Raw genomic sequence first — 26,704 nt, forward strand, 5'->3', positions numbered from 1 at the left:
CTATCATTTCGTTGAAAGGTGAAATTCAAAGTTTATTAAAAGCAACAAATATTACTGCTGGGGGAACTTTGAATTTTAAAGAAATAGTAGGACCGAATGTCTTGAAAAGTGAACCAACCCTTTTATGAAAACTAATATAGGAACGATTCCGAAATTACAAGAAGGCTTTTAGAGTAACCTTTATTTTCGGAATTTATTTTCCGGATGTCCTCGGGTGATTTCCTATTCTTCAATTGTTTACACAGGTTACAAAACCCATTTGTTCGTACGATTTTGTTACATTTCATTTCGCTATAACAAAATGTCAGGAATAAGAGCTATACAAACAGTAATGAAAAGTGGAATGGGCACAAGAAGCGTACGGAATGGAGCGGTAAGAAAAGTTCTTGCATCATATTCCATTTTTTCACCTTCGAATCTGCAATGTCCTTCTCAAACACATGAACGACAGGGCAGAGTCAAAGGATTACCACTCATTTAGTAACATGATAATGATATGTGGAAGGCATTAGTCTTAAGTGCAAGCGAAGCATTTAGTAGGTTCCGTTTTAATTAAAATAGATTTCATGTCATTAACCACTTTTGTTAAGTTTGATTTACATGTATTTAGGATAAGATCATCTGTTGGAGCAGGCAAAAGATGTTCCAAATATTTGTAATTTTGTCAGTCAAACAGTTGAAGGATCAGCAAAAAATGCTGGAACAGCAAAATATGCCGCAACCAGAAGTAGTTTTTTTTTTTGCCTCTTAGAAACGTTTGTCCAGCAGGTGATTACATGTTCATTTTGAAGCTTCAATCATGATAGATAGATTGATTGGTTGATTGATTGATTGTTGGGGTTTATTGTCCGAGCAATATTTCAGCTATGTTCAGACAATGAACATGAAATGGATGATAAAATGAACATGAATGATGATGAAATGAAATGAAGGGATGGGACACAAGGATAATAGGGTCGACAAATTTAGATTGCCACTAGAAAAAGGGAGGGATGGGTAAGGTCAGGCAATTTAGCCTCCTGTGGCAGAGCACAATGGTTCCTACTCCTATACCACAGCACGGTTCTTTAACGTGCAAGGAACGTGGCATCTTTCCCAACACGGTGCACCACTATGGTTTGCAGTCAGGTTTTCCGTATAACAGTCTGACAACCCCAGCATGTAACACGCCAGGGGTACCCCATTCCACCACCTGGGGCACACATCCCAGTTGCTCTGTGGGCAGAGCCCTAGCCCCCAGCTAGGTTTCTGAGCATTATTTAGTTGCCCTTTAGCAGCTTAGCACTGCTGCAGGCCTATTCTTTTGACACCCGGACCTGCACGGGTCTCAATAGATAGAGATGCAGTGCTTTGCCATGACGAAATTTTCTCATGTGGTCAGTAAGGATAAAGTTTTAGACTAATTTTTATACATTTAAAAGTGAGCTTCGTTCACTTATCAATATATAGGAAAATGAAGGTAATTATAGTCACTTGAAAAAAATAATGATCTGACACTCAAGATACAGATTACTGTATTAATTTTCGCCGCAGTTAATTTCCACGGTTTTTGAAAAGTCAACATGTTCGTAGGTATTGATTTTCGCGGTTTTCAAGATTGACAAAATAAAGCCTTTCAATAGTCTCAGCTGTGTGTGGTTCCAATTTTGATCAGTTATTTTACCGTTAATATTTCATTAAATTAAGATAAATAAATAGCGGCTGTTAATACGACATAAACAAATTGACAAGTCCACATAGTTTCTTCTGCCCATTTTAATCTGATAGTATATTCTTATTTAAAACTTAAAAGAACTCACTTAAATGCCCAAGAAATAGCTTATTGTAGGGATTAACTTTTGACACTTTAATTGCATGTTTACAGAATAATGTTTTATTGACAGTTATCAGCTTGTGTATTTTAAGGGTAATTTTTTTATTGGTGATTACCTGTAGTGTGTGTTTGACACTTACATTTTTGTTTTTGTTAATAGAATGTTTGCACAGTATTGATTTCTATTCTTTAATGTGACAGGTACTCTATGGCCAATGATACAAGTCATTATGTAAATAAGATTATGAATTTAGAAATTATTACCCACATGCTTTTACCGTATACACATGTACGTTTTATAATAGTGTAAATTCATACTTGATTGCACTGAATGATACGACCCTTACACAGAAAGATGTTCTATCCAGCATTGTGGAAACGATAATACAACGGTCAAAAGACATAGTAATTTGAATAAATTTTCACGTTCTTCAGGCAACCACGAAAATAGAAATTAGTACCCTGCAAAAATTAAAACGTTTACAGTAAATGCATAGTACTAAAACACAATTTCTTACATGTAACAAAGCATATACATGGAGGGAACAACAGATTTTTTTTTTTTCAAAATTTGTCTATAGTTACATGTAAATGGTACACTGAAGAAAACCATAGAAACACTGACCCTTTCCCAAAATAAATCTTCATACATACTATCATTGTAGGATAGACACTTTAAGGAAAGACTAATGCCCTCTTTTAATTATCTACTAAAAAAATGACCCTCCCCTTTCTGTAATTTTCTTTACAAAAATAATTACCCCCCTTTATAGCTACATTTATATGTGGAGAAAGAAGATCCCTCCCTCAAAAATTAGAACCCCCCCCCAGTAAAAAATCAAAAGTCCCTTGCAAGTATTAAAGATTGCTAGGCACACCCCTCCTGTCATGTAATGTATCCCCAGACACATTCTCTTTTCTTTCAAAGAACAGAGAGGATGTGTCTGGCATTCTTGAATATTCACTGTACTCAAGCACCGTCCATGCAGTACTGAATGTGTAACCCATACCTGAATACTATGCTGATTTCTTCATTATTACATGATATTTCCAGCTTAAAGTTTGTACACATTTGCAAAGTTGCATGATGGCTTGGCTAGAATCAGTGATTTTTGACAATTTTATTTTTATTAGATCACATGGCCTAAAGTGCGTCCGTTGTCTGTCGTTTTTTTTTTTTTTAACTTTTTCCAAACATCTTCTCCTCTGAAACTGCTTTACCAATTAAAATGATACATGTAGTTGACATAGTTGTTCCTCAGGGTATCCTGCACAAACTGTTTTAAAATTTGTCATCATTTGAAAAACATGGCTTTCATTATTAAAATAGAACATACATGTACTTGTCCTTGGGTCAAAATGCTTTGTTTCTAATTTTTCCTCAACTATAGAAGAATAATGAAGATGAAAGCTACATGATATTCTGAGTTGAATTTTTTTTTTAGGCGACCATTTTCACCAGTTGCTCAGATTTTAATGATTTCTGGTGTCTTCAGGAAACATGTTATCCTTAGTTCAATGGTAAAGACAAAAATTTGTTCTAGACTGCCAGTTTCTATCTAATTATTTTACTTGCTTTGATTTCAGCAGTATGGTCTCCTGAGTTGAATGGTGGTTTGCCCGGTGAGCGATTCTGGGTATGAGTACAGGTTACACATTACGGTGTGTACCCTGTGCATGAACAATACTTCCTGCTGACAAGTGGTTACAGCCACATTCAACAAGTGGATTATTTTGTCATTGATGCTGCAATGAGAATTAACACCTGATCAAATATTCATGATCACCTGCGCTAGCAGTGAAAGTCCTTTCCATACATACATTTTGTCTAATCCCTTTTAGAATTTGGTACAGTAGATATTGTGGTGGTGATCAAATTTGAAAAGGCATCAACTCCATACTGTCTTGAGATCATATCACAGGCTCATGAGATAATTGGAAGATCATCAGGCAGTGGCATAATCCTGCTAGGAAAATCACAAGGCCAGACGTGTCTTCAGTAACCTTTTCTTTAATAGGCAAATTTTCCAAACAAAATACAATATCAAGGTAGTTGGATCATTCAGTGTGAAAACCACATATTTTTCTACCACTAGGAAACACTTACATCAAATAAAGATACCAATTATTAACACCCCCACTTTCTGAACAAAATACCTTTGAGATTTTCAAAATGAACGCCTCCCATATTCATAAAAAGAGTAGGTCAGATGAGATTGTACAATTATGGTTACAGACCACCAATTCAACCAATGAGCATTTGGAACGTATGCAAAAATAGTCCTACGCAGAAATTACCCCTGTTCCTCATAGTGCTGTGAAAAAAGTTCTCATCTTATTTAAAAAAAATTAAACAGTTTCTGAAAGGAAAAACATTTCTGTACATTTTATAGGTGCATTTTGCTTCTTGTGATGTGAAGCTTAATCTCCATAATGATTTTTAAGTATACCCCTATCTTGTGAAAACACTGGGATTTCCCATGCTATTTATAGACCCTTCACTTCCGGTGACCAGTACTGCACTGCAAGTCTGCTAACCCCACATGCCATTCTGAGGATTGTGAGCTGACATATGTAGAATCATGCTGATATATAGTCCTCTGCAGGTTAAAGTTAAGGTAAAGTCCAGAGAAGTCATTGAATATTGTGAAATTAGCATAGAAGCCTATGGAAAGTGGAATTAGTGGTTTTTAGCCTTATTAGTTAATTAGGGAACAGAAAAGGGACTACTTTGATTCTTGACAAATTTTGTCTCAAACCTTTTAATTGCATTCCAAATTCAGAGCTGTATTAAGCCTGAATTGTGTGTCCTTACTTGCTGCAATTGGGTTTGAATTCTCTGGTCATATCAAGCTCTACTCTGAAAGACATTTTATTGGACTTCTCTACCATTTTGCTCCCTTTAGGATATTTATTTACAATTCAGGATAAATTTCTCTTTATTGAGCATTTCCACTGTTTTTCAATTCATCTCTTTTTCCTTTGCAGCCACGAACCCTATGTATAAGACACACATTGAATGGATTGGTGTCCTCTCATACATGTATTCCAACACAGACCATAAACTCTATTCATATCAGATGTCTGTCACTCTGTCAGAGGTCACTTCTACAGAGAGTACTCTCAGCTGACCGGCAAATGATAAAAAGGTGGTGTTCAAATGAACCTCCAAAGATGAAAGATTCTAAATCTGAAGTTGGTGGGGTAAGTTAAAATACGTAAAACCTATGTAAAATGTGTCATACATGTAGTTGCTCATAATTGTCAAGGCGACAACAAAAATTTGTCATCTAAAAAAAAAACAGAGTGTTTATGATTAGTCATTGCTACAACAGTCAGTGGAGTGGTTACAAGTGGGTGATCCTCATCGTATTTTTACATAACTATAGTCCTTTCTGTATACAGATTTGTATTTTGGAGAAAATCATACATTCATCTACCACATGAATTAACCTTACAAAGTACTAATTTCATATACATGCACAATTTATATAGTTTTTGTCTCAAAAGTACATCAACCAGATTACTAAGACTGCATGGTTACATGCCAGGTCTGTACTGTTTTTGAATTTGAGATAGTTCTAAGTGAATTGTATAAGGATTTTTACATGCATGTATCAATTGTCTGATATTTCTAAAGACTAATTTTAATAACAATTAAATTGAATTGCATACATTCCATATTATGATAATCACTGGACAAAGTTGTTTTGTATAATACATGTTTTTATTTCAGCCTGTGACCTGGAAGTCTTTAGGATTTGCTGCTGTTGTTTGTTCATTTATGTTACTATTTTTTAATTATGTCAAGAGAGGTAAAGAATTAGGTAAGTCAGAAAATTATGTTTATACCACAATATTAGTTGGTTTCAATTTAAGAAATAAAATGGGTTGGAGAATAAAATTGTGATAAAACCTGAGCAGGGGTTCAAATTTACTTCAAGAGTGAAAAGTCTTTGCTTTGACTTATGAATAGAATTGTATTCCTACTTACATAAGATTGATGTAAAATGCTGAATACAAACATTCCAATGATTTGTAAGAGTTGTGTCCCTTACCATAGGTCTACCTCCTTAAGTCTGCCATTGTTTTTAGATTCCCACTACTGTTAATTATAGCAACAACCCCTACAAACAAACAAACAAACATAGAAAGTTATAGAGATGTGTACTTTCCTGTTTACTTTGGATCACCTGAAAAAAAATTACTTCTGATTACATTTATTTTCTCTCATGCATTCTAATTTTTCAGAGATGGCAAAAGAAAGAAACAAAAATGTCGGAAAGGCTGCCATTGGTGGGAAATGGTCACTAGTTGATCATAATGGTGTACCAAGATCAGACGAAGATTATAGAGGGAAGTGGCTAGCAATGTACTTTGGCTTCACACACTGCCCTGACATCTGTCCTGATGAAATTGAAAAAATGTGTGAAGTTGTAGATATGTTAGGTAAGGCTGAAAGTGGGAGGTACATTTGTTTTATACTCTGTCCTAAGTGATCTCAGGGTAAAAATAATAGATATATATATGTAGGAAAGACTGAAAGGGGCTATGACCGTATCATGAGCAATTTTTATACCCCTCCACGTGATACCCTCAGAAAAGTTGCAAGTCCATCCCCCGACATTTTCTAGAAGATAACTTTAGAAGATATAAAAGGATATTGAGTATCTTAAAATACAGATCAAGTTCATATTTCAGTTTGATCCAATTGTATACACAAAAAGTTACAGCTATTTGTTTTTACCTTGAAATTGTTTTGATGAATTGGAGGTATCTTCATTTAAATATTAAAGAATTGTGAAAGTAACTTTTTTGGTATTTGGAGTCTAGATTCAGTTTAAATCTCATTTTTAGTTCAATTTTCCCAGCATTTTTTTTCTTTCTGTGAGTTATAGTTACATGTATCTTTCTTTGAATATGAATAGATGGAATTATATTTTATTTTAGTTTTTGATTAATTTTCATTGGAATGCTGAAGAGGTGAAAGTTTTGAGATTATGGAATCTGGTTAAACATTTAAATGAGTTTCGTTAGTTCTTTCTGTGTGATGATTTTTGATTTAGCAAGTGTCCAGGGACATTAAGAACAACATAACTTGGCAGGGTATCATTTAATGCCTCATTAGATGCCATATTTTTTATAGATGTGTAAGGTAGGGTATTAAAAAGAAAACAATCTCAGTGGAATGCAATACAACATGAGTTACATGACTATGTCATATATATCCCTGGACGTTAACCTCATGAAGCTTTTATTAACCAGGCATATGTTTATACAAGTGCATACAAATTTTAACCAAAACATCCAACTACAAAAAAAAAATCAAATAAAGTTTAGGTTAATGCATAAAACAAACATAAATTGTCCAGACTTTAATATAAATGAATATCTTGATAAATTTGATTAGTGAGTTTCACTATTTCAATGTATTAAATCAGTTGCCAGATTTTCATTTCAACCTGTCTTTATCCTCCTCTTTACCTATTCTTGCCCATGAGCAGATCCCAGATTTTAGGTGGAAAGGGGGTAAATAGAATAAAATGTTGAGCAAAGCAGGACAAGAAAACTTATGAGATAGATTTTGTGAAAAATGAAGATTTCATGCAAAACAAATTTGTTTCTAACAATTTTAAGGAGGGTACATACAACACACCTCCCTTGGATCCTCCCTTGTTACCAATGGGTGAGATAAAACATTTGACATTTATGACATCAAATTGATATGTTTTATGTCTTGTAAATAAAAAGAAATTTCCACAAGGAAGGCATTCCTAATTGGCATATTCATCACAGAAATAATTTTTTTAAAAAGGACCAGGGTCATTTCCTCTACTATTATGACCACTAGTAGGGCCAATATCAAAACTACATGTAATTCAAATAACAAGAATTTTCATTTGGATGTGTAGAAAAACACTTAGTTGTTATTAGAATGTAAATTGTGAAAACAAAATTGTGGAAAAGTACAGAAATTAGTAACAAAATGCATTTTCTACATATTTGCTTTAAGTATGACACTTCAAGTTGGGAATTTCCAAAGTAGCACCTTTTCAACCATTGCAACATTTGGTTTTTCGTGTTCTGTTTTATATATAAATGTAGTTTATAAATGTGCTTGTTGTTTTACAGAGAAAACCCCAGGTGTTCCTCAGTTAGTCCCTTTATTTATAACAGTAGATCCTGACAGAGACTCAAAAGAGGCAATAAAAAAATATTGTGCTGGTAAGTAACTGACCAAAAGGGAGGTAATTCTGAAATTTCAGAATATTTGTTTGTTTGTTTGAGAGTTTTCTTAGAAATGAAATAAAAAAGAAAATAAGGTACTATCAGAAAACATGTAATAACAAAGATAGAAAATTAAATTTGAATGTAAAATATTTATTGTAGTTTCAAATAAAATAAAGATTATGGCACCATGTAAATATGCACATAAATAACCTAATTGTCAGTGAAAGGGATGGGGATTCCACCCTGTGGGACCTCCCTAGAATTACCACTATTTTCTAGGCCCCAAAATGAATACATTTACTTTCTAATGAATTGACCAATCTTCTTCAGAGTTTTCACCTAAGCTGTTAGGATTGACTGGTACCAAGGAACAGATTGACAATGCAGCTAAAACATTTAGAGTGTATTATAGTCAAGGTCCAGTAGATGAAGATGGAGATTATATTGTAAGCGTACACTTGGCTTGATTAGAAGTCAATTGTCATGCTAGAAATAGAAATAATAATCATCAGTTATGAGAACATTTATGAAAATATTTTAGAAATGCATATTAATATGGTAAGCAATATAATGAGAATAGGTATGGTGTATATGTCAGAGAGATAGCAATCCACCAGGATGAAAATGTCAGCCATTGGTCTTCAATGAAGGGAAATCGTCTAACACAGGGCAGGCTGCAGCTGGCCCCGAAACTTCATTATACACAGGTTAAGCAAAAGTGTTACCCCTGTATACTCAAGTAACATTATAAATAAACTAAAGGTGAAAACGAAACTAGACATACAGAGGCAAAAAATTCCTGACTTGGGACAGGCACAAAAAAAATGTGGCAGGGTTAAAGTACTTTGCCATGATTACAACCCTCACATCTGTTCTTACATTGTTTAATTAAATCATATCAGAAACATAGTTTGTCACATGATAATACCTTTCCAACAAATTAAAACCTATCAGATATACAGTACAACTGTACAGATAGATAACACTTGGTTAATTTGGGCTTATTTCTAGTTAATTGACTATTGAATTTCATTTCACTTCATGACTTTAAATATTATATTGATCTAAGCCAATTTATTTTTTTTAATTTCATTTACATTGTATATTTATAGGTTGACCACACCATTGTTATGTATCTAATCAGTCCTGATGGAGAATTCGTAGATTACTATGGAAAGGACAAAACTGCAATTCAAGCTTCTAGGAGTATAGCTCAGCATATGAGAATTTTTGCTTCATAGTTAACTGATGTCTTTCAATCATTGTTTTTTTATTAAATTAATTATTCTTTAAACTTTTCATTCTTATTATTTTTAAAAGTCTCAGACCCTGTAAGAATCAGTTGCTAGGTGAAACATGGTATGAAAAGACCCACCATTTTGATAGTGTAATTTGACTCTTTGAACAATCAGAGACTAGAAAAACAGACAAGATTTTCCATATCATGCTGGCCCATTGAGTTACAATTTCATTGAAATACATTGAAAAATAAGCATTGCAAGGAAAGATAACACTTGTAAATAAAACTCATTTTTCTAAGATTCTATTGAAAAATTTCTGAGCAAATCCAATGATGCAGAGATCAAATAATTGTCTTTTCAAATACAGTGATAGAGAAAGTATCCTTGAGTGATATTTTATTGTCAGATCGGTGGGGTTTTGACATGCATGTTTCTGATTTTTTTTCTATTTTGCCTGATTCTTACAAACACTTACACTTAGGTGGCAAACTGTAAAGTAAGCCTTCTGTGTTGGTTCTCATGATCTAATGAAATAATTTTATGCATTGATTGGAGGTATGGTTGGCTGAAGAATTACTAATCCTGAAATGTGTTCTGTAACCTACCATATAATATTTAGGTTTACAGGAATCAATTTTGGGGCAAAATTTGTTTTTATTTTATATTTGTTAACTTGTGAGAAATAGTAATAAATAGTCAGAAAGTAAATAAACAGTCCAAGGTGACCCATGGTTTTTTAATGAATGTCAAGCACAAAATAACATTTAGGTAAGGTACAGAGCCTCAACAAGAACGTTCATGTATATTCATGATTTTCTGTATCCTGGCTTTAATGTAAGTTTTCATATGAATTTTTTTACTTGGCTAAAATCAGGTGATTAAAATGATCCTTTTAAGTCTAAATACCTTACTATATGAAGATAAATCAGCCATCTAAAGGCATTTTAGATTGGTTTCAATCCGTTTTCAGATGGGGCTTTGACCCCTGGACCAGCTTGGGACCTTAAGCAAACCCAGAACCCTTGCCACTTGCACATGGTGCCTACACTTCTATCAACATTAAATCATCATAACTTACTCATTTTTAAGATAATTGAAAAATTCCTTTAAACTGAAAATAAAACTCTTCCATGGAATTTCAAAATAAATATTCAGTAATTAGACTACCAGTGTATACTGTAGTAATAATTTTATATGAACATAAAGGTTTACTTAAAATTATCAATACAAATTTGTTTTTCAAATAAAATAATTATAAATGAAACTGTTTACAGAAACAACATTTGATATGAAATAAAGTTAAGAAGTTTAGAAAATTGGGATTGCCAATTGTTTATTTAGTTGTTTTTTAGCCAACCAATTTGACACTTAGTGATATGCAAATTAGTGAATATGACATCTCTAATAAGATTGGCGAAATCTCCTATTGAAAACCCCAAATGTCATTCTGATGGAAAAAATAGGAAGTGTATAATGGTAACACCTGATAAAGAACTGTCGATTGTTTCATCAAATTATGTGCAGTGGTTTCATATGAGTTCCCGGTAAGAACTAGTACTGGGAACATTCTGCGTGATAACTAAGTCTAGCTTGCGGAGTTTATAATAAAACGTACAGCTAAACATGCTTGATAATAAAAAAACATGCATATACACAGAAATATTTGAATAGCAAGTGTATTATGTTGTAAACAACTAAGATAACTGCAAGCAGAGTATTGACATCCCCTTTTTTATAATCTTTAAGTCGGGATCGCTCTTCATTATTGTTACATGCTGCGCCCTTCAATGCGAGTCGGGTATTATATAGCTATTATATATCAGATTGATTCGCATTTCGTTAAAATATTGCCACGTGTAATGTATTCAAGTACCTTCAAATGCCAAGAGGCCATCACTTGATAATGCCCACTTCAAATTCTTCACTATATGTAGAGTGCATTACATCGATAAATTGACTACCGGTATCCTCGGAAATAATCCTACAACGTAAGAGGTCGGAATTCCGTTCCTCCATACCTGAAAAATGATATTGCCTTCAACATTTATAATGTTCTCTCCTGCGGACTCTAGGCATTACCAACGTTTCGGGAGAGTAATGGGCAATTCCAATGTCCCTTGGGTATAGTACGTTGACGTAGACAACTCCCGTGCACCCCAACCCTCTCATCAACCAAAATATGATTTTCGGCTACCCTTATACCTTCCATTTACCAATCAATTTGTCGCCAAAAAAATAAACTGAAGCATTGTTGTATTTTTTCTGCTGCTTTGTATACCTCGTTGAGGCAAAAATCCATTATTTTAATGTTTTTTTTTTATTCTTCGAACTTCAACTTTTTGCAAAACGAAGTAAATTGACATACGTATCAACATGAAGCCCAATGTCTTTGCTTTACAATGGTACCACGAAAGTTACGGTAACATGTAGGGTTTTGGAGGAAAATGCAAAATATGTACTCCTACCTCTATTGCTTGAATAGACACTTTTTTTGTCAAACCCCCTAGAGTATTTATGCTTCAGTTAAAAACGGCTTATTTGGTATTTTCTGTTTCGTATTATCAGAATTAGTACTTCTTGAGTGCTTCTGGTGACTTTTGGCGATTTTCGTAGTCATGCAGAATTCATCAAAAGCGCCAAAACTGAAATGGGATTATCGATTTTTTCCGTAAAAAGTCGCATAAATTCGATTCAAGAATTAAGTAATTTCTCGACTAAAACGTCTCAAATTTGGTGTAATTCGATAGATAATTTAATTTTCTGTATGACTAAAAAAACGGAAAACTGATTTTCAAGAAATAATTTAAATAAAATTTTAGAAAGTATTACCCCTACCCATACAAAACTGGTCTCAGTATCAAACATGATTATGGGTTATTGATTTTTTTTAATGAAACAAACGTTTTTCACCTTGAGCTAAAACAAGTAGTATTTTTTTTTCAAAAACAAAAAAATAGTTTTACCATCTATTGAAAACAATCTTTATTTTTGTCATCTCACTACTGCATAGCAACTTTCAAATAGACATGATTTAATTAATCAGTTTTAATTTTTTTGTTTTTTTTTTGTTTTTTTGTTTTTTGTTTTGTTTTTTTGTTTTTTTTGCAATTTTGGTTAAAACAGACTATTTGTTTCTCTCCACCGATATGTCAAAATATATTTTTCCACATAGCCCATCATAGCTCCAGAAAATCAAATGGTTGATATCGGACACCTTTCCCCTGCTTCATCAACGTTTGTTCATCCCGTTACGTTTAGGGGTATAAATTAAAGACCGGTCACGCACACACATCCCCTCTCCCGGTTTTCTATGCCATTTCTCTCTATTGGGTTACCCGTTTCATTTCTCTTCATCACACTATAATTTCATTTTCGATTCATGGTTAATTAATGTGATTTCTTTTCGTTTCTTCATCTCATCGTAGTCACGTGGATAGTTGACGTCATAGTTTTATTTCTGTGAACAGGTTGCCTTGATGGACCACTGCTGGACGTACGTACTGGCGATAGTAAGTAAATGGAAGTAATTAGGCCAATCCCACACAAATTGAACGACTTTAACTTAACTCTTGATATATGTTACATTGCTAATATTTTGTTGGATAAATATTTACCAAGTTATTATGATATACTCTGAATCAGTCTTCTATCAAGATGTTGGGTTGTAAAGTAATTAAGGTTATGTATATTTTCAGCAGGCCCTCAATTTAGTAATATACCTGTATTAGTTGATTATCCCTCTATTGAGGGTTCTTTTTATCCTAGTATTGATGGGTATTTAGCTATTATAGACATTTTTTTTAATATTCAAACTCAAAACCGCATGTTCGGTGTTCAATTATATAAATCTATTAATTTTTGGTAAAATTTTAGCATATCATAGATAGGTTTGATTGATTGTCCAATTTTATACTTAAGGCTCATATTTATCTTTCGACAAATACGGTGCCAATTTCACCACTCATTTCCAAACCTATTTATCTAGAAAATTGTTAAGACATAGCCCTAGATGTGAAAAGGTGATCAAGTTTATGTAAAATTATATCAAAAACAGGCCTGACTTTTGCTGGGTTAATTTTCTCAATTCTGCAGAGTGCCCCAGAGTGCAAATAAACGAACACCTGAGATTCACTTGATATGGTCCACTCATTTAACAAGTTTAAATCGCCTATTGTGTTAGGTGGCTATTGTCCTTCTATTGATTAACATGTCAATGTGAATAGAGGTTACCTTTAGTAAGTAGGGAACGTCTCAAAATATTATCCAGACTTAGTTCATTTCCGTCCTCTCTGCAGAATTGATAAAGTGAAAACCGCAAAAGTCAGGCCAGTTTTTTTTATATAATTTTACATGAAATAAATGCAACTTGCTCAAGTCGAGGGGATACTATGCCAAAAATTTCTACTCGATACATAGATTTGTCTGTAGTCGGAGGGAACTCGCATATACTTTTTAGTTACAAAGAAAAAAATACGAAATAGTGTGCAATAACAGCAAATATTTCACTTATACTATCCATATGAAGCTCTCTGATTATATATCGGGGTCGACTTGTATATAGGACGCTAATATACCAGTCGACCCCGATATATTTCCGAGTTTTCTGCAGATTTCTTAGGAAAAAACAGATTCTCCTCCAATGATCTCGATGAAGCTCGTGGGTTTTAATATAAATTTAGCTATCTCGAGTGGAGAAATCTTGTAATCCTCTCGAGACTGAAGGAGAATCGATATGAGAGTTCGCCAATCTCATTAGTGATGTCATATTCACTAATTTGCATATTATTAAGTGTCAAATTGGTTGGCAAATAAACAATTAACAATTTCATGATTAGAATCCCAATTTTTAAAACTTTATAGCTTTGTTATTTGACATCCAACTTTGATTCTGTAAAATGTTTCATTTACATAAAAGAATTCATATTTTATATGTGAATTTATAATTGTTTTTCTTGAAGAATAAATTTGAAACAATACTTGTATGTAAACCTCTATTTTCCTACAAAATTGTCCTTAAAATTTTATGCTCATTTAGTCTAATTACTGAATATTTCTTTAAAAATTCCATGGATAAAACGTGTTTTATTGGCAGTTTAGAGAACCAAAAGAATTTTTCAATTATCTGAAAAAAACGAAAAAGTTATGATGATTTAAACTTGATGCCCCTTGCCACTCAATGGATTTTTTTTGTCAACCAAAACCAAGTCACAGGTAAGTGATGACATCACGAAGAACTCTCCTATCATATCTAATTTCTTTTCCCATGATTGAGTTGTGCAAATATTACGTTGACTGCTTAATTATGTGTTTTGCCCGTCTTTGAAGACCGTGGTGGTTATATGTTCGTTTCTTGGTATTTGGTGGATGACTATTTCATTGGCAATCAAACCATATCTCATATTTTTATATTATATGATTTTTGAATCAAAGTCATAAATATTACGTGAATATATCATGCTACATAGGGTTTAATTCACCTATCGTTTCCCCAATACTTGTATAATACGCTGTGTTAGGGAATTAAATTTTCTCTGTGCCACCACCAATATCATAGGATATCCATTGTATCTACATGTAGTCTCTTATAAGAGTTAATGAGTCATAAAAAGCACTAATGGTAAAGGAATTCGCAATTCATGTAAAGATCTATGTATGATAGCAGCTAACTTAAGTTACAAGTCTTTTAAAATATACATTAAGGCAAATGTATAATTTTAAATAAGTATATACAAGAACTTGCGCATTGTATTTTCTCTGTTCATAAAAAAAATCTTTTATTTTAGGCTTTAACTATAAAAGTAATAAATACTTAGTTTAAGTACATCTCTGTCTAAGAATCAGGCAAAAAAAGAATTTTCCCGTATGCACTTTTTTCCTACGTAACTAGTAAAAACATATTCTGCGTCACAGATGCTTCAGGATAAATTTAATAGTTTCTGTCTGTTATTAACTAGATGTATTTGATATATTCGAGGCAAAAAAGACCAAACTGAGAAAAATTATGTGCCACCCATTGCCTGATTTTTACACGGAATGGCACTTAACGGACGATACAATACTACACGGAAATCCCTGATGACTGCAGATTTCCCCCTATGATAATAAATCTGACTAAATTAGTTTCTTGATATACAAAATGTGAATTGGTCAAAAAGTCACAAAGATAAGAGAAATCGTTTTCAAAGTTATAAAAAAATACAGAATGAAAAAAATTTGATTCTACCATTTGGTCAGGTTTGTTTTTTCCTAAATTGAGAAATAATTGGCAAAATTACATTACTAAATATTTTTTTTTTGCAATAGGTATATCGATTCCTATGCATTTTCAATGAACACGGACAATAACCAATTTTCTTTAATTTCCAGGGAATGTATACCAATCTCTTGACCCTTTGTGTAATTATTGATGATCTACGAGTTTACCGTCGGCTTAAATTCCATCTATCAATTAATCAATTGCAAGGCCATCAGGCCATGGTTTCATAAAAAAATAGCAATTGAGAATTTCATCAAATCCTTGAGTTTCTACACACCCGTCAATTCTGACGGGACGTGTTATGGTTATACACATGTCCGGCGTCTGTCTGTGTGTCCGTCCGTCTGTCCGTCGTAAACATGTCGTACCGTCACTTGAGAACAACTTATCCAAATTTCTAGAAACTGAACATAGTTGTTTCTTTTGATGGTCAAACGGTCTGTAACTGTCTATTTTGTGGTGAAAATTAGACTAAAACTTTCTTTCCGATTTACGGGACTTTGTAATGGGGGTGTTTTTTTTTCACATGTCGCATCGTATCTCAGAAACTATTTATGATCTTTACACGCTTGTTAGTTATATTAATCTGAAGATCAGTATACTTTTTCGCGATGATTCATTATTTCATTTTTTAGTAGTTGAATATTCTGTTGTGCTTTTGTTGTAAAAAATGTTTTTTTCCTTTACATTTTGCGCCGTATGGGGGAATTCAGGGGATTTTAATCCTAAAAAATATGTATGGGTGGTTGAGTCACAAAAACTGTCTTCTGACTACCCCATGCAGTTATTGGTGGAATAGCCCTTTGAAAGAACCAATATAGGGGATTTATTTAAGAGAAACAGTATACCATGAACACTGAAATATGTTGTAACAATTTTTGTTTTTCTCTTTTATCAATTATTTCATTATTAGAATTATTGCTTCAATTTGTTATCATATAAAATATGTTGTTAGCAATTTTTGTCAGTCTCTTATATAAACTCCCTGTTGAGCGGGAATAAGGAATGAGTCAGGATATACTTAGCATGACATCCTGTACAACCCTGTGCTATTCCAAAAACATTTATTATGTTTTTTTCACAGACGACGGGCGTATCATGCGCTCGTGGCGCAGCTATTTATTCTTCAGGCAATTAGATGGGTTGAAAATTGAGTTGAGGATTTTCCGGAAGATTTGAAGAATTTAGATTTTTAATGAAACTTGGCCCTGGACATGAACAAGTTTACGAGTTTGTTTTACGATGATAAACACAAATATTGGGCGAATTTAAAGAAAAAATCAGGGAAAGCTTACTTGACCGTCTGGGTATAGTCGCTTTTTTTTGCTGTTTTCGTTTTATATGTGTGTTTACGTGGTGTAATGTGTTGTTTTATCTTGCTTTGTCTTGGGTCCTCAAACCATGATATTTAAACTAGGTTAACCAGAGATGGATCTATATATTTTGATCAGGTGTCCATGCTATTATTGTCTCATTTTGCTAATAATGTACACAAAATTCACGATTTTATTTTTCGAAAAAAAAGGAGGGGTTTGGGTCGACCATCGGAACCGCCTCCGCCAACTTGTTTCAGTTATCATTTTTACTGTGTCTGTCACCTGCATCTTTTGTTTGTTTTTAATCTAGATTGATGAAACTTCTGAAGGCCTAGAAGAAAGAGTCAAAATTTGTCATGGCAACAAATCTCAGCGTCTGTCGTATTTGTGACCAGATGGATTTAAAGTCCCCTTCCATATCCTGGTGCCAAGAATGCGAAGAATCTTTTTGTTCAAGCTGTGCAAAAAATCACACTCTTATGAAAGCAACAAGGCAACACGCCACCATTCCAATAGAGGACCATCTAATGATAGCATGTTTCACTTCAGATATTCAGCAAAACTGCCAAGAACATAATGCCAAATTCGTTTTGTTTTGTCAAAAACATCATAAACCGATTTGCAACGAATGCATTGAGGAACATGCAAAATGTGGGGATGTAATATCGATAAATAAGGTATTAATTGGCGCGAAATCTTCAGATACATTGGAAAGTGTCAGTGAAAATCTGGAAGATTTCATAGATAATGTCAAAAAGATGATAAAAAACAGAGAAGAAAACAAGACGATTCTTCAAAGAGAAAGGACACTATGCCTGTTAGAGTTCAAAGAATTTCGCAACAAAATAAATTCTCATCTAGATACGCTTGAAGCAAATATAAGAGATGAAGCTGGTCGCCTTGAAAGTGTAGCACTCAAAGATATTCAGGGTACAATCGATGATCTGAAAAACTTGGAGAATGAACTTAAGCACCAACAATGTGAACTGAACGACATCTGTGCCCATTCTTCTGAAATCCAAAAATTCTATTTTGTACAGAAAATCGAATCGAAAGTGTCGAAAGCAGGGCGAGAAATTAGTAATATTTTCAACACAAAGCTCAAGACCGTACGTCCAGTTTTTAGTCAGAACGATGTGATGTCAAAGTTAGATGAGTTGGCATGCATTAGACTTAAACGGGAACAAAGCAATGTTGAATTGACTTTTAGGGAAAACAAGAAAGCCCAAGTGATAATGGTCGTACCAAAGAACAGGATCGAAGACGTAAAAGTTGAGCCAATGAAGCATATATATATTGTGCATCATCCTGATACATTTTGTACTGGAATAAGAGGATGTTGCGTTTTAAGCAAGGACGATTTAGTATTCACCGACCATGTCAAATCAAATCTTATCCGATTTTTTGAGGGCACTAAAAGCATTATACATGTGGAAAATGGTGCTTTTGATGTTACCAAGATTGACATAAAAAGAGTTGCCGTTTCCTCTGGCGATTATAACCCGAAGAAACTTGGAATAAGTTTGATCAATTTGGACACGAAACAAGAAGAGCGTTTTATTGAACTTCCATCACAAACTTTCGGAATTTCTTTCAACAATTAATACGTTTACTGCTGTGTTAAACATCTTGGAATTTTTAGAGTTGACGTGTACAAACCGGATTCTATAAATGGTGAATGGTTTATAAATGTATCAAAATCCATGTTTACAAAATCTTATATTCACGCGGATATAAATAGGCTGTATATTACTGATCGAGATAGAAATAGTGTGGTTTGTTATTCAAACAACGGTTCACAGCTGTGGGAATTCAGTCTTGGAATTCCTAACGGAATTTCATCTGATAAGGATGGGAATGTGTATGTGGTCGATGCCTCGAAATGCATGAGGAATATCGTGGTAATTTCTCCAGACGGGAAACATAGCAAAGCTATTCCAACCACAGATCGGGGTTTAGATGAACCCTCTGGAATTTATTATGATAAAGCGCATGACCGCATCTTGGTGGCTAGTGCAGGCGGAAAATCTTGTTTATTCCAGGTGAAGTTACGAAAGGAATGGGAAAAATGAGTGAACAAAAAGAACTTTATATATAATACATTGTTTGTTAGTCCTAAAAATATAAAGCAAAGAGAATATTTAGTAAACACAATTGTTTAATATTTAGTGTGTTTGATTTATCCATTTGGTGTTATGTCTGCTGACATTGTACATGTGTTTTCCTGGACTTTTTTTTACTATAAAGCTGCCTTGGAAAACCTTCTGATCAAATTTTATTACCTTTCTAATGGAATTCCTTAACAACATTTGTATGTTTGGGTGTTATTAAAACCATTTCAAGTGATTAAGTGAAAGGAAAAGGAAGAAGACATGGTGAAATAAACTTAGAAATAAAGAGTGAAAGAAAAGAACTACTATTGATGATTTATTTCAGTGGTCAAAAAGTTTAAGATACGTGTTTTTTGTCACGAATTTACAGTCAATCTCTCGTATAATGATCAATTTTGTAGTAAGAGGTTCGCGAAAACATCGCAAATTCCACAATGTCATGAAAGCACCTAAATATGCAGACATTAACAATAAATAAGCAGCAAAAAAGAAAGAAAAAAGGCACAAATACATGGAAGACTGACATCAATGCTTCCATACCATTAATTCTCGGATATGAATGAGTTGTCAAGGGAACCAAGAAACTCGCGGTAATCAAAAGAATGTAACGCAGGGACAAAGACCAGATATGGAAAACTGACACACAACGAAGAACACAAAACAACCAAAATAATACATACAAAGCAACAAAAGTAAAGAAGCAACTCGGACTTCACTAATATAGCTGAAATATTGCTGCTCGGGCGTTAAACCCAACAAACAAACAAACGGACTTCACTAAAAACTGGGAGCATGGACCAGGTGCACCGGTAGGATAAGCGTCCAGTCTACTCTTCTAGAAACACCCACCGAGTTACTAACACGAAGTCGTCCAGGGTAGACGAAAGAGGGAAGGAAAACTATGACAAGTTGAACAAATCAGTTTTCATGGTGCTCATGGCAAGCTCTATACGAATGAACTTATGAATTGTGATTTGAAAGCTCTATACACAGGTGCAGAAGGAATGTTGCCACAGATGAAAGGAAAGTTGACTATACGGAATGAAAAGTCATCGCATTTGTCGTATAGTTTGGTAAATAGTTTTCTTTTACAATCGATCTCTAAGTGTGGGCCAAGATATGAGGCTGACTTCACAGTGTCTGTAGTATCCTTTATCTCAATTTCTTTGGGGGTAGATACGATGTATCAAATCTCCGGAATTAGGATTGTTTAACGATAATACGTCATCTGTACAGCGCAAATTGAGATTAAAGGATCTAGCTAAACGATGTTCCTTCTTTTGGATCAACCGTTTGTTGAAAAACGCGTCAGCCATACTGGACAAATATGTTTTAAAAAAATTCCAGCATTTTAATTACTAAGGGGAAGTAATTCTCCATGCTATGCAATTGGGATATATGTATTGGTAAGATATTGCAAACAGATTAGCTTATTCAATTTAATTCAAAATTATTTTATTGTAGAAGGGACATGAATGACACAGTGTACCAATCTAATAACCCGAGTCTATACTTTTAACAATCTTGGGTTGGTTATGATATTGACCAGGCACCCTGATTACGTTATATCACATCTTCCCAAGTCAGGGTTATGGAGGCCACATTAGAGCGAAAAACCCTGACTTGGAGAATGGCATGGCTGTATCACTGATACGAGTGATATCTCGACCAACGGGAAAATGCAGACTTCCTATATAACGCACGCTGTCAAGTTCATACAATCCATTCCTTTCTAACTTCAGAAATACGTAAACTCCAACAGAACGGTTTTGAGCCATTAGTATTTCAATTTCAAAGCATCTTCATTAATGGGATGTCGTCACATCGTCCCTATAGCTATATAATACTATGAAATTCGAATGTATTGAATACACATAAAGTATTGTCCACAAGATAAAGTTACGAAAATGGCTTTTGCATAAGTTCAACATGCTTAAAATGTAGGAAAATGAAATTTAACTTCGTCATCATATTATAATCACAACTTCAATATGCATATAAACAATATTATGTAATGTTTGATAAATGTTGATAGAAAACTTTTGAAGTAACATATTACATAAAGTAAATACCACCTTTACATGACTGAGAGGCGGAGTGAAGCGGCTACTGGACCTGTTTTTATCGTTGGTGACACATGAAAAAACTCTCACTCAGACCTTGACATGTCAAAAGCTAGTCCGAATTTCCTCTGAAAAAAAAATGACTGGTTTAATGTACGGTGATATATAATAAAAAAGGCGGGAATTTTTTGTCTCGATGATATTCATCTGAACTTTTATAACTGATTCCAATGCTCACTACAAATAAGAAAAAAATACTACAGTTTTGCCCTTGGTAAGTTAATTCAAACCCTATCTTGCAGCTTGTCGTAATTTTGCCTACACTTCAATTTGGCCTCAGCTACGCGCCTGTTTGGACTGAGGGAAAATTACCCTCTCTCTAATTTGAAATTGATGACGTTGTCAAAACAAAATCTTTCATATCTTATCTTCTTACCAAATATGCCCAGTGCGGGTCCGGGTGTCAAAAGAATAGGCCCACAGCAGCGCTAAGCTTGTCGTTAAAGGTGACCAAATAGTGCTCAAAACTAGGCCGAGGGCGCTCTCCCCGCAGAGCAACTGGGTTGTGTGTCCCAGGTGGTGGAATGGGGTACCCATGTAATGCTACATGCTGGAGCCGTCAGGCCATAATACGAAAAACCTGACCGCAAACCATAGTGGTACAACGTGTTGGGACAGATGCCACGCTCCTCGCAAGTTAAAAAACCCTGCTGTGGTATTAGATAGAAGTAGGAACCTTTGAACTCCGCCACAGGAGGCTAAATTTTCTGACCCTACCCCCTTTCTCTATTTTCAGTGGCAAAAAGATTTGTCGACCCTATTTTTCATTTCATCATCATTTCATGTTTATTTTACCATCCATCTCATGTTCATCGCCTGGATATACATGTAGCTGAAATATTGCTTCTCGGGCGATTAACACCAACAAAAAAAAAAGAAAAAAAAAAGGAAGAAAGAAAAAAATAACAGATGGAAACGTGAACATTAAGGAAACAAACATGATGTACACGCACTCCAATGTAGCGTATATATTTCATATAACTAAAGCACTGTCGATATGAACTCCTACAAAAATGGGAGTGACATCGGATGCTCCGCAAGGGCAAGCATGTCCTGCTCCGTCAGCGGCACCCGTCAAATTGCGAATTAGTATAATCCGGTAATAGTCTGGTAAAAATAATGCAGCTCCCCGATAAGAGTCACAACATGTACAGGAAACCGTCAAAAACAAGTCACACCAGGGTGATATCATTCATTTCAATTAACATGATGTTAATAAACATAGTAAATAATGTGGAAGTTGTGGAAAATATAACGATCAAATTATGATAATAAATCTCATATAAGCCAATGTCAACTGTATACATGTATATGTGAAACCGTTGGAATTTGATCTTGAACTAGATATCTAAATTTGTAATATTAGAAAATAAATTTGTAATATTAGAAAATCAGTCACAATTTTTAATATTACAAAATGGTTTTCTAATATTAAAAAATCATCATTGAATACAACAAATCCATTTTCTAATATTAGAAAATCAATTTCTAATATTCAAAAATAGTTTTTTAATATTAAAAAGGTGTTTTGTGACATTAGAAATCATTTTTTAATATTAGAAAATGCTCTTTTTTGTCCACTATGGCTTGCCATACAAATTGTAAATTTTATCTTAGTTGGTTAAGACTCAGAGCTCTGACTAACACTAATTTTGAAGGTCTTATTATAACATGCACGTGTTAAAATTTGTAATTGTTTACCTCTGGCGTCATTATTAAATAATAATCAGAAATATACGACCAACTCGGGTACCAGTAAATAACGAACGAAACTCAAAACAAAACAAAACAAAACGAAATAAATCGTTATAGGCATTTAAGAGGCGGCGAATGTTCTAATCAGTAAAATCCTATAATATTGGTGGCACAACATATGTTTTTTCTACTGAATTTTTCGCTATGTAATGTTTATTTCATATATCAAATAGTATAGCAATTGTTTTAATCGAAAATGGAGATATTAAACTTCCCTCGCAAAGCAACCAAATTTTTGCACTAAATAATCTTGAGTATCTCCTTTTTCAATTAAATTCAATGATTTCTATGTAATTCATTTTTTCTTTAGTTGTTGCAGTTAATCCAAAAATCTACATTCAACTTTGTAATATGGAATAGATGAAAAAATAAATAAATAAATAAATAAATAAAACAAAATTTGTCATGTGCCTCCCATTGTTTGAATTTTCCATGCACACCCTCTTAAATGCAACACAAATTCAGGAACTGGAATAAAATAAGAGTCCAGCCCAGTGTACTTTATTGAGTGTCGGTGCTTTAAAATAATAAACATAAGATCAAGAGTTATTGTGGTAAAGCCAAATCTATAAGTGGCGTGAATCAGATGTCATGTCCCAAAACAAAGACCCTCACGATTGCCTCCCTTCTGGTATTATTTTTCTTTTGCAATAGTTTACAAAACCTTAACTTTTCTACCTTGTTCACTATATTTCACATTGGAAGCTAATGTCATTTTTTATCCACCAATGTTCCTGAACAGAGGACTTGAAAAAATGCATATCTAGTATTGAGTAACGAAAAAGTCTTATTTTGAGGAAAAACGCACTGATTCATAACAGAAGTACTCTGAATCTTATGTTGTTTTAATACTTTGGCCTTTCTAGTCGAGTATTTTAGTCGAAATTGTAGGTCATGTGTTCTAACAGTCCAGATGAACACCTATAGGGAGAAAAAGTTTGGCCACTCTTGGCCGACCTGTTTCTATGTTCGTTTGAAGATAGAGCTTAACAAGGCTCCAACAGAAAAAAAAATGAGTAGGGACTAGCCCATTCCTTTATTTTCGGTTTCCCTTGCATACACAAAGCCCCCTATTGAAACCTCTAGATCCACCTTTGTAGTTTTATCTTGGTAATCTTTGATTTCATTTAAATTTTCAATGCGTATATCACCTGTCTTTCCTTGTTACCTAGATTGCTGATGATAATAATAGATCAAGATAGGAACAGTTTAGACATGGAAACAAATCTTATAGTTTGTAATATTTGTAACCAGCAGGAAATAAGTTCCCCTTCAATTTCATGGTGCCAGGAATGTGATGAATCGTTTTGTTCAAGCTGTGCAAAACGTCACAGTCTAATGAAAGCAACGAGGCAACACGATACAATTCCAATAGAGAACCATCTTAAGATATCATGTATCACTTCAGATAGTCAGCAAAGCTGCCAAGAACATAATGCCAAATTCATTCTGTTTTGTCAAAAACATTATAAACCGATTTGCAACAAATGCATTGAGGAACATGCAAAATGTGGGGATGTCATATCGCTTAATAAAGTATTAGATAGAGCAAAATCTTCAGCAATTCTAGAAAGTGTCCATGAAAATCTAGAAGACTTCATAAATAATATCAAAATCATGATAAATGATAGAGAAGAAAATAAGATAGTGCTTAAAAGAGAAAAGACAGAGTGTCTGTCAAAAATCGACGAATTTCGCATCAAAATAAATTCCCATCTAGATAAGCTTGAGGCAAGTGCAAGAGATGAGACAGATCGTCTCGAAAATGAAGCACTCAAAGAGAGTCAAGGTACGATCGATGATCTAAATGACAAGGGAAATGAACTTACAATAGAAAAAACTGCTTTGAATGACATTCGTATCCATGCTTCTGATATACAACAATTCTTATATGCAAGGAAGATACAATCAAAAGTGGCGGAAGCAGGGCAAGCAATTAGTAATATCTTCCATTCCAAGCTCGCGATCGTACGTCCTGTTTTCGACCCGAGCAGGGATTTAAAAGAAATGATGCACACAGTCAAAAAGTTTGGACACGTTCAATTTAAATCGGAGCAGACAAATTTAAAACTGTCTTTGAGAGAAAATAAAAAAGCCCAATTGATTTTGCCATCACGAAAGAGGAACATTGATGAAATCAAACTAGAACGCTAGAATGAATATAACGTTAATCCGATAGGTGTGCGCGCTTAGGGGATGCTGTATTTTAAATAACGAAGATATATTATTTACCGACCATGCTAAGTTCAATCTTGTCCGAATTTGTAAGGGCACAAAATGCATCACACTTCTAGTCAGTGGTGTTTTCGATATTACCAAGATTAATACAAATATGGTAGCTGTTTCAACAGGTGATTTTTTTTTGTTTCAATCTAGATACAAAAAAAGAAGAACATGTTATTGAATTCCCATCGTTTACACATGGCATTTCGTTCTACGATCCATATATTTACTGTTGTGTTAAATATCTTGGAATTTATAGAGTTGATGTGAACAAAATGGATGCTGCATGTCTTATTTCAAAACCTAAATTGTCAAAGTCTTATATTAATGTGAATGAAGATGAGGTTGTATGTTACTGATCGGGATGAAGATAGTGTGATTTGTTTTTCATACGACGGACATCAACTGTGGGAGCTAAAATATATAAATGAACTCAAAGTTCCTGTCAGAATTTCAACTGATAAGAAAGGTAATGTTTATGTGTCCAATGAATGCTCATCGAATATTATAGTAATTTCTTCCGACGAGAAGCAAAGAAAAGCTATTCTAAAAGGAGGTGATGATTTGGGTGAACCCGCGGGGATTTACTACGATAAAGTTAAGGACCAGCTTTTGGTGGCTGGTGCATTTGGAAAATCATATTTGTACCAGGTGAAGTAGCAAATAGGATAAAAGAAAGAGGTGAGCAAACAGAACCTAATGAGTAGAACATAAAACATATTTTTTAAATAGTGTGTTGGATTTATATATTCGATGCTTTGAGTGTTAGTGCATTTGTTCTGAAGTTTTTTTGTCTGTTTTATACATACCACTTTGAAATAATGTCTCGGGAAACTTCAGTAAAGTTTTTATACTCCATCAAATAAAACACTCCGTTAGGCGATGATTAAAATCCTTGATTACGAGAAAAGGAATGGAAATAGGCAAGTAAAACAAACATTTGTAATAAAGGGCAACAACGCGCAACAAGAAAAGATACAAGGATACTATTAAAGGAGTATTTCAGTGGTCGATTTTGCAAGAAGTAGTAGAGCAATTGGTCGTTGAATATGACGTCTCGTTCCGCCTCGAGTTCGGGAGGTAAGGGATTCGAACTGCAGCCGAGTCCCAAAGACTTTAAATTTGGAAGTCCCTGCTCCTCTACCTAGAACACTAATGTAGGAGATAGATTAACATGGCAATCGTTTACGAAAAATCATCTGGAAATGGAGAAAAAATTCGTGTATCCAATTTACCATTTGTTTTTAAAAAAGACAAATAATATCACCCTTTTAATTCAGTTAAAAGAATTATGCCCGCTACAACTTCGAATATATGAAATATATATGTTGGCACCACCTTGCCCCAATGTAGGACTTGGGAGTTATGCGTCGTATAAATTTCAAGTGCCAACTATAATGTATTTTTTTTTTTTTAAATTTCTTATTTGGCGTTTGATATTATTATGTAGGGTTATATTTCAGTGAGTTTGAAGATTAGTAATCATAAGATTTCAAAATTGGTCCAGTTATATATGTACCAACATGTATACAAAAATTCCCAACACTGAGACAATTAAACTGAAGCAAGATGATCAACTATCAATGACTCTACACAACTATTATTAGGTATGACACATATAGGAGGTGTTAATCT

At 34.0% G+C, this 26,704-nt stretch overlaps 3 protein-coding genes across 3 annotated transcripts; all 3 read left to right on the forward strand.

Moving 5' to 3' along the window:
- Window positions 1-184: 184 nt before the first annotated feature.
- On the forward strand, window positions 185-9,338 carry LOC148601951 (cytochrome c oxidase assembly factor SCO1-like). The gene is made up of 7 exons (XM_088555712.1): window positions 185-373; window positions 4,802-5,017; window positions 5,550-5,640; window positions 6,065-6,262; window positions 7,946-8,038; window positions 8,375-8,490; window positions 9,157-9,338. The coding sequence occupies exons 1-7, from the start codon at window positions 302-304 to the stop codon at window positions 9,283-9,285; spliced, it is 915 nt and encodes a 304-aa protein (XP_088411838.1). The 5' UTR covers window positions 185-301; the 3' UTR covers window positions 9,286-9,338.
- A 3,400-nt stretch (window positions 9,339-12,738) lies between these two features.
- On the forward strand, window positions 12,739-18,590 carry LOC148601952 (uncharacterized). The gene is made up of 2 exons (XM_088555185.1): window positions 12,739-12,794; window positions 17,168-18,590. The coding sequence occupies exon 2, from the start codon at window positions 17,214-17,216 to the stop codon at window positions 18,459-18,461; it is 1,248 nt and encodes a 415-aa protein (XP_088411311.1). The 5' UTR covers window positions 12,739-12,794; window positions 17,168-17,213; the 3' UTR covers window positions 18,462-18,590.
- A 5,471-nt stretch (window positions 18,591-24,061) lies between these two features.
- Window positions 24,062-25,000, forward strand: LOC148601953 (uncharacterized). The gene has a single exon (XM_088554448.1). The coding sequence runs from the start codon at window positions 24,062-24,064 to the stop codon at window positions 24,998-25,000; it is 939 nt and encodes a 312-aa protein (XP_088410574.1).
- The last annotated feature ends 1,704 nt before the right edge of the window (window positions 25,001-26,704 follow it).

The sequence above is a fragment of the Perna viridis genome, chromosome 12, assembly GCF_037379345.1.
Source record: "Perna viridis isolate PV_CMFRI_1.1 ecotype Kerala chromosome 12, ASM3737934v1, whole genome shotgun sequence".
Classification (NCBI taxonomy): Eukaryota; Metazoa; Mollusca; class Bivalvia; order Mytilida; family Mytilidae; genus Perna; species Perna viridis.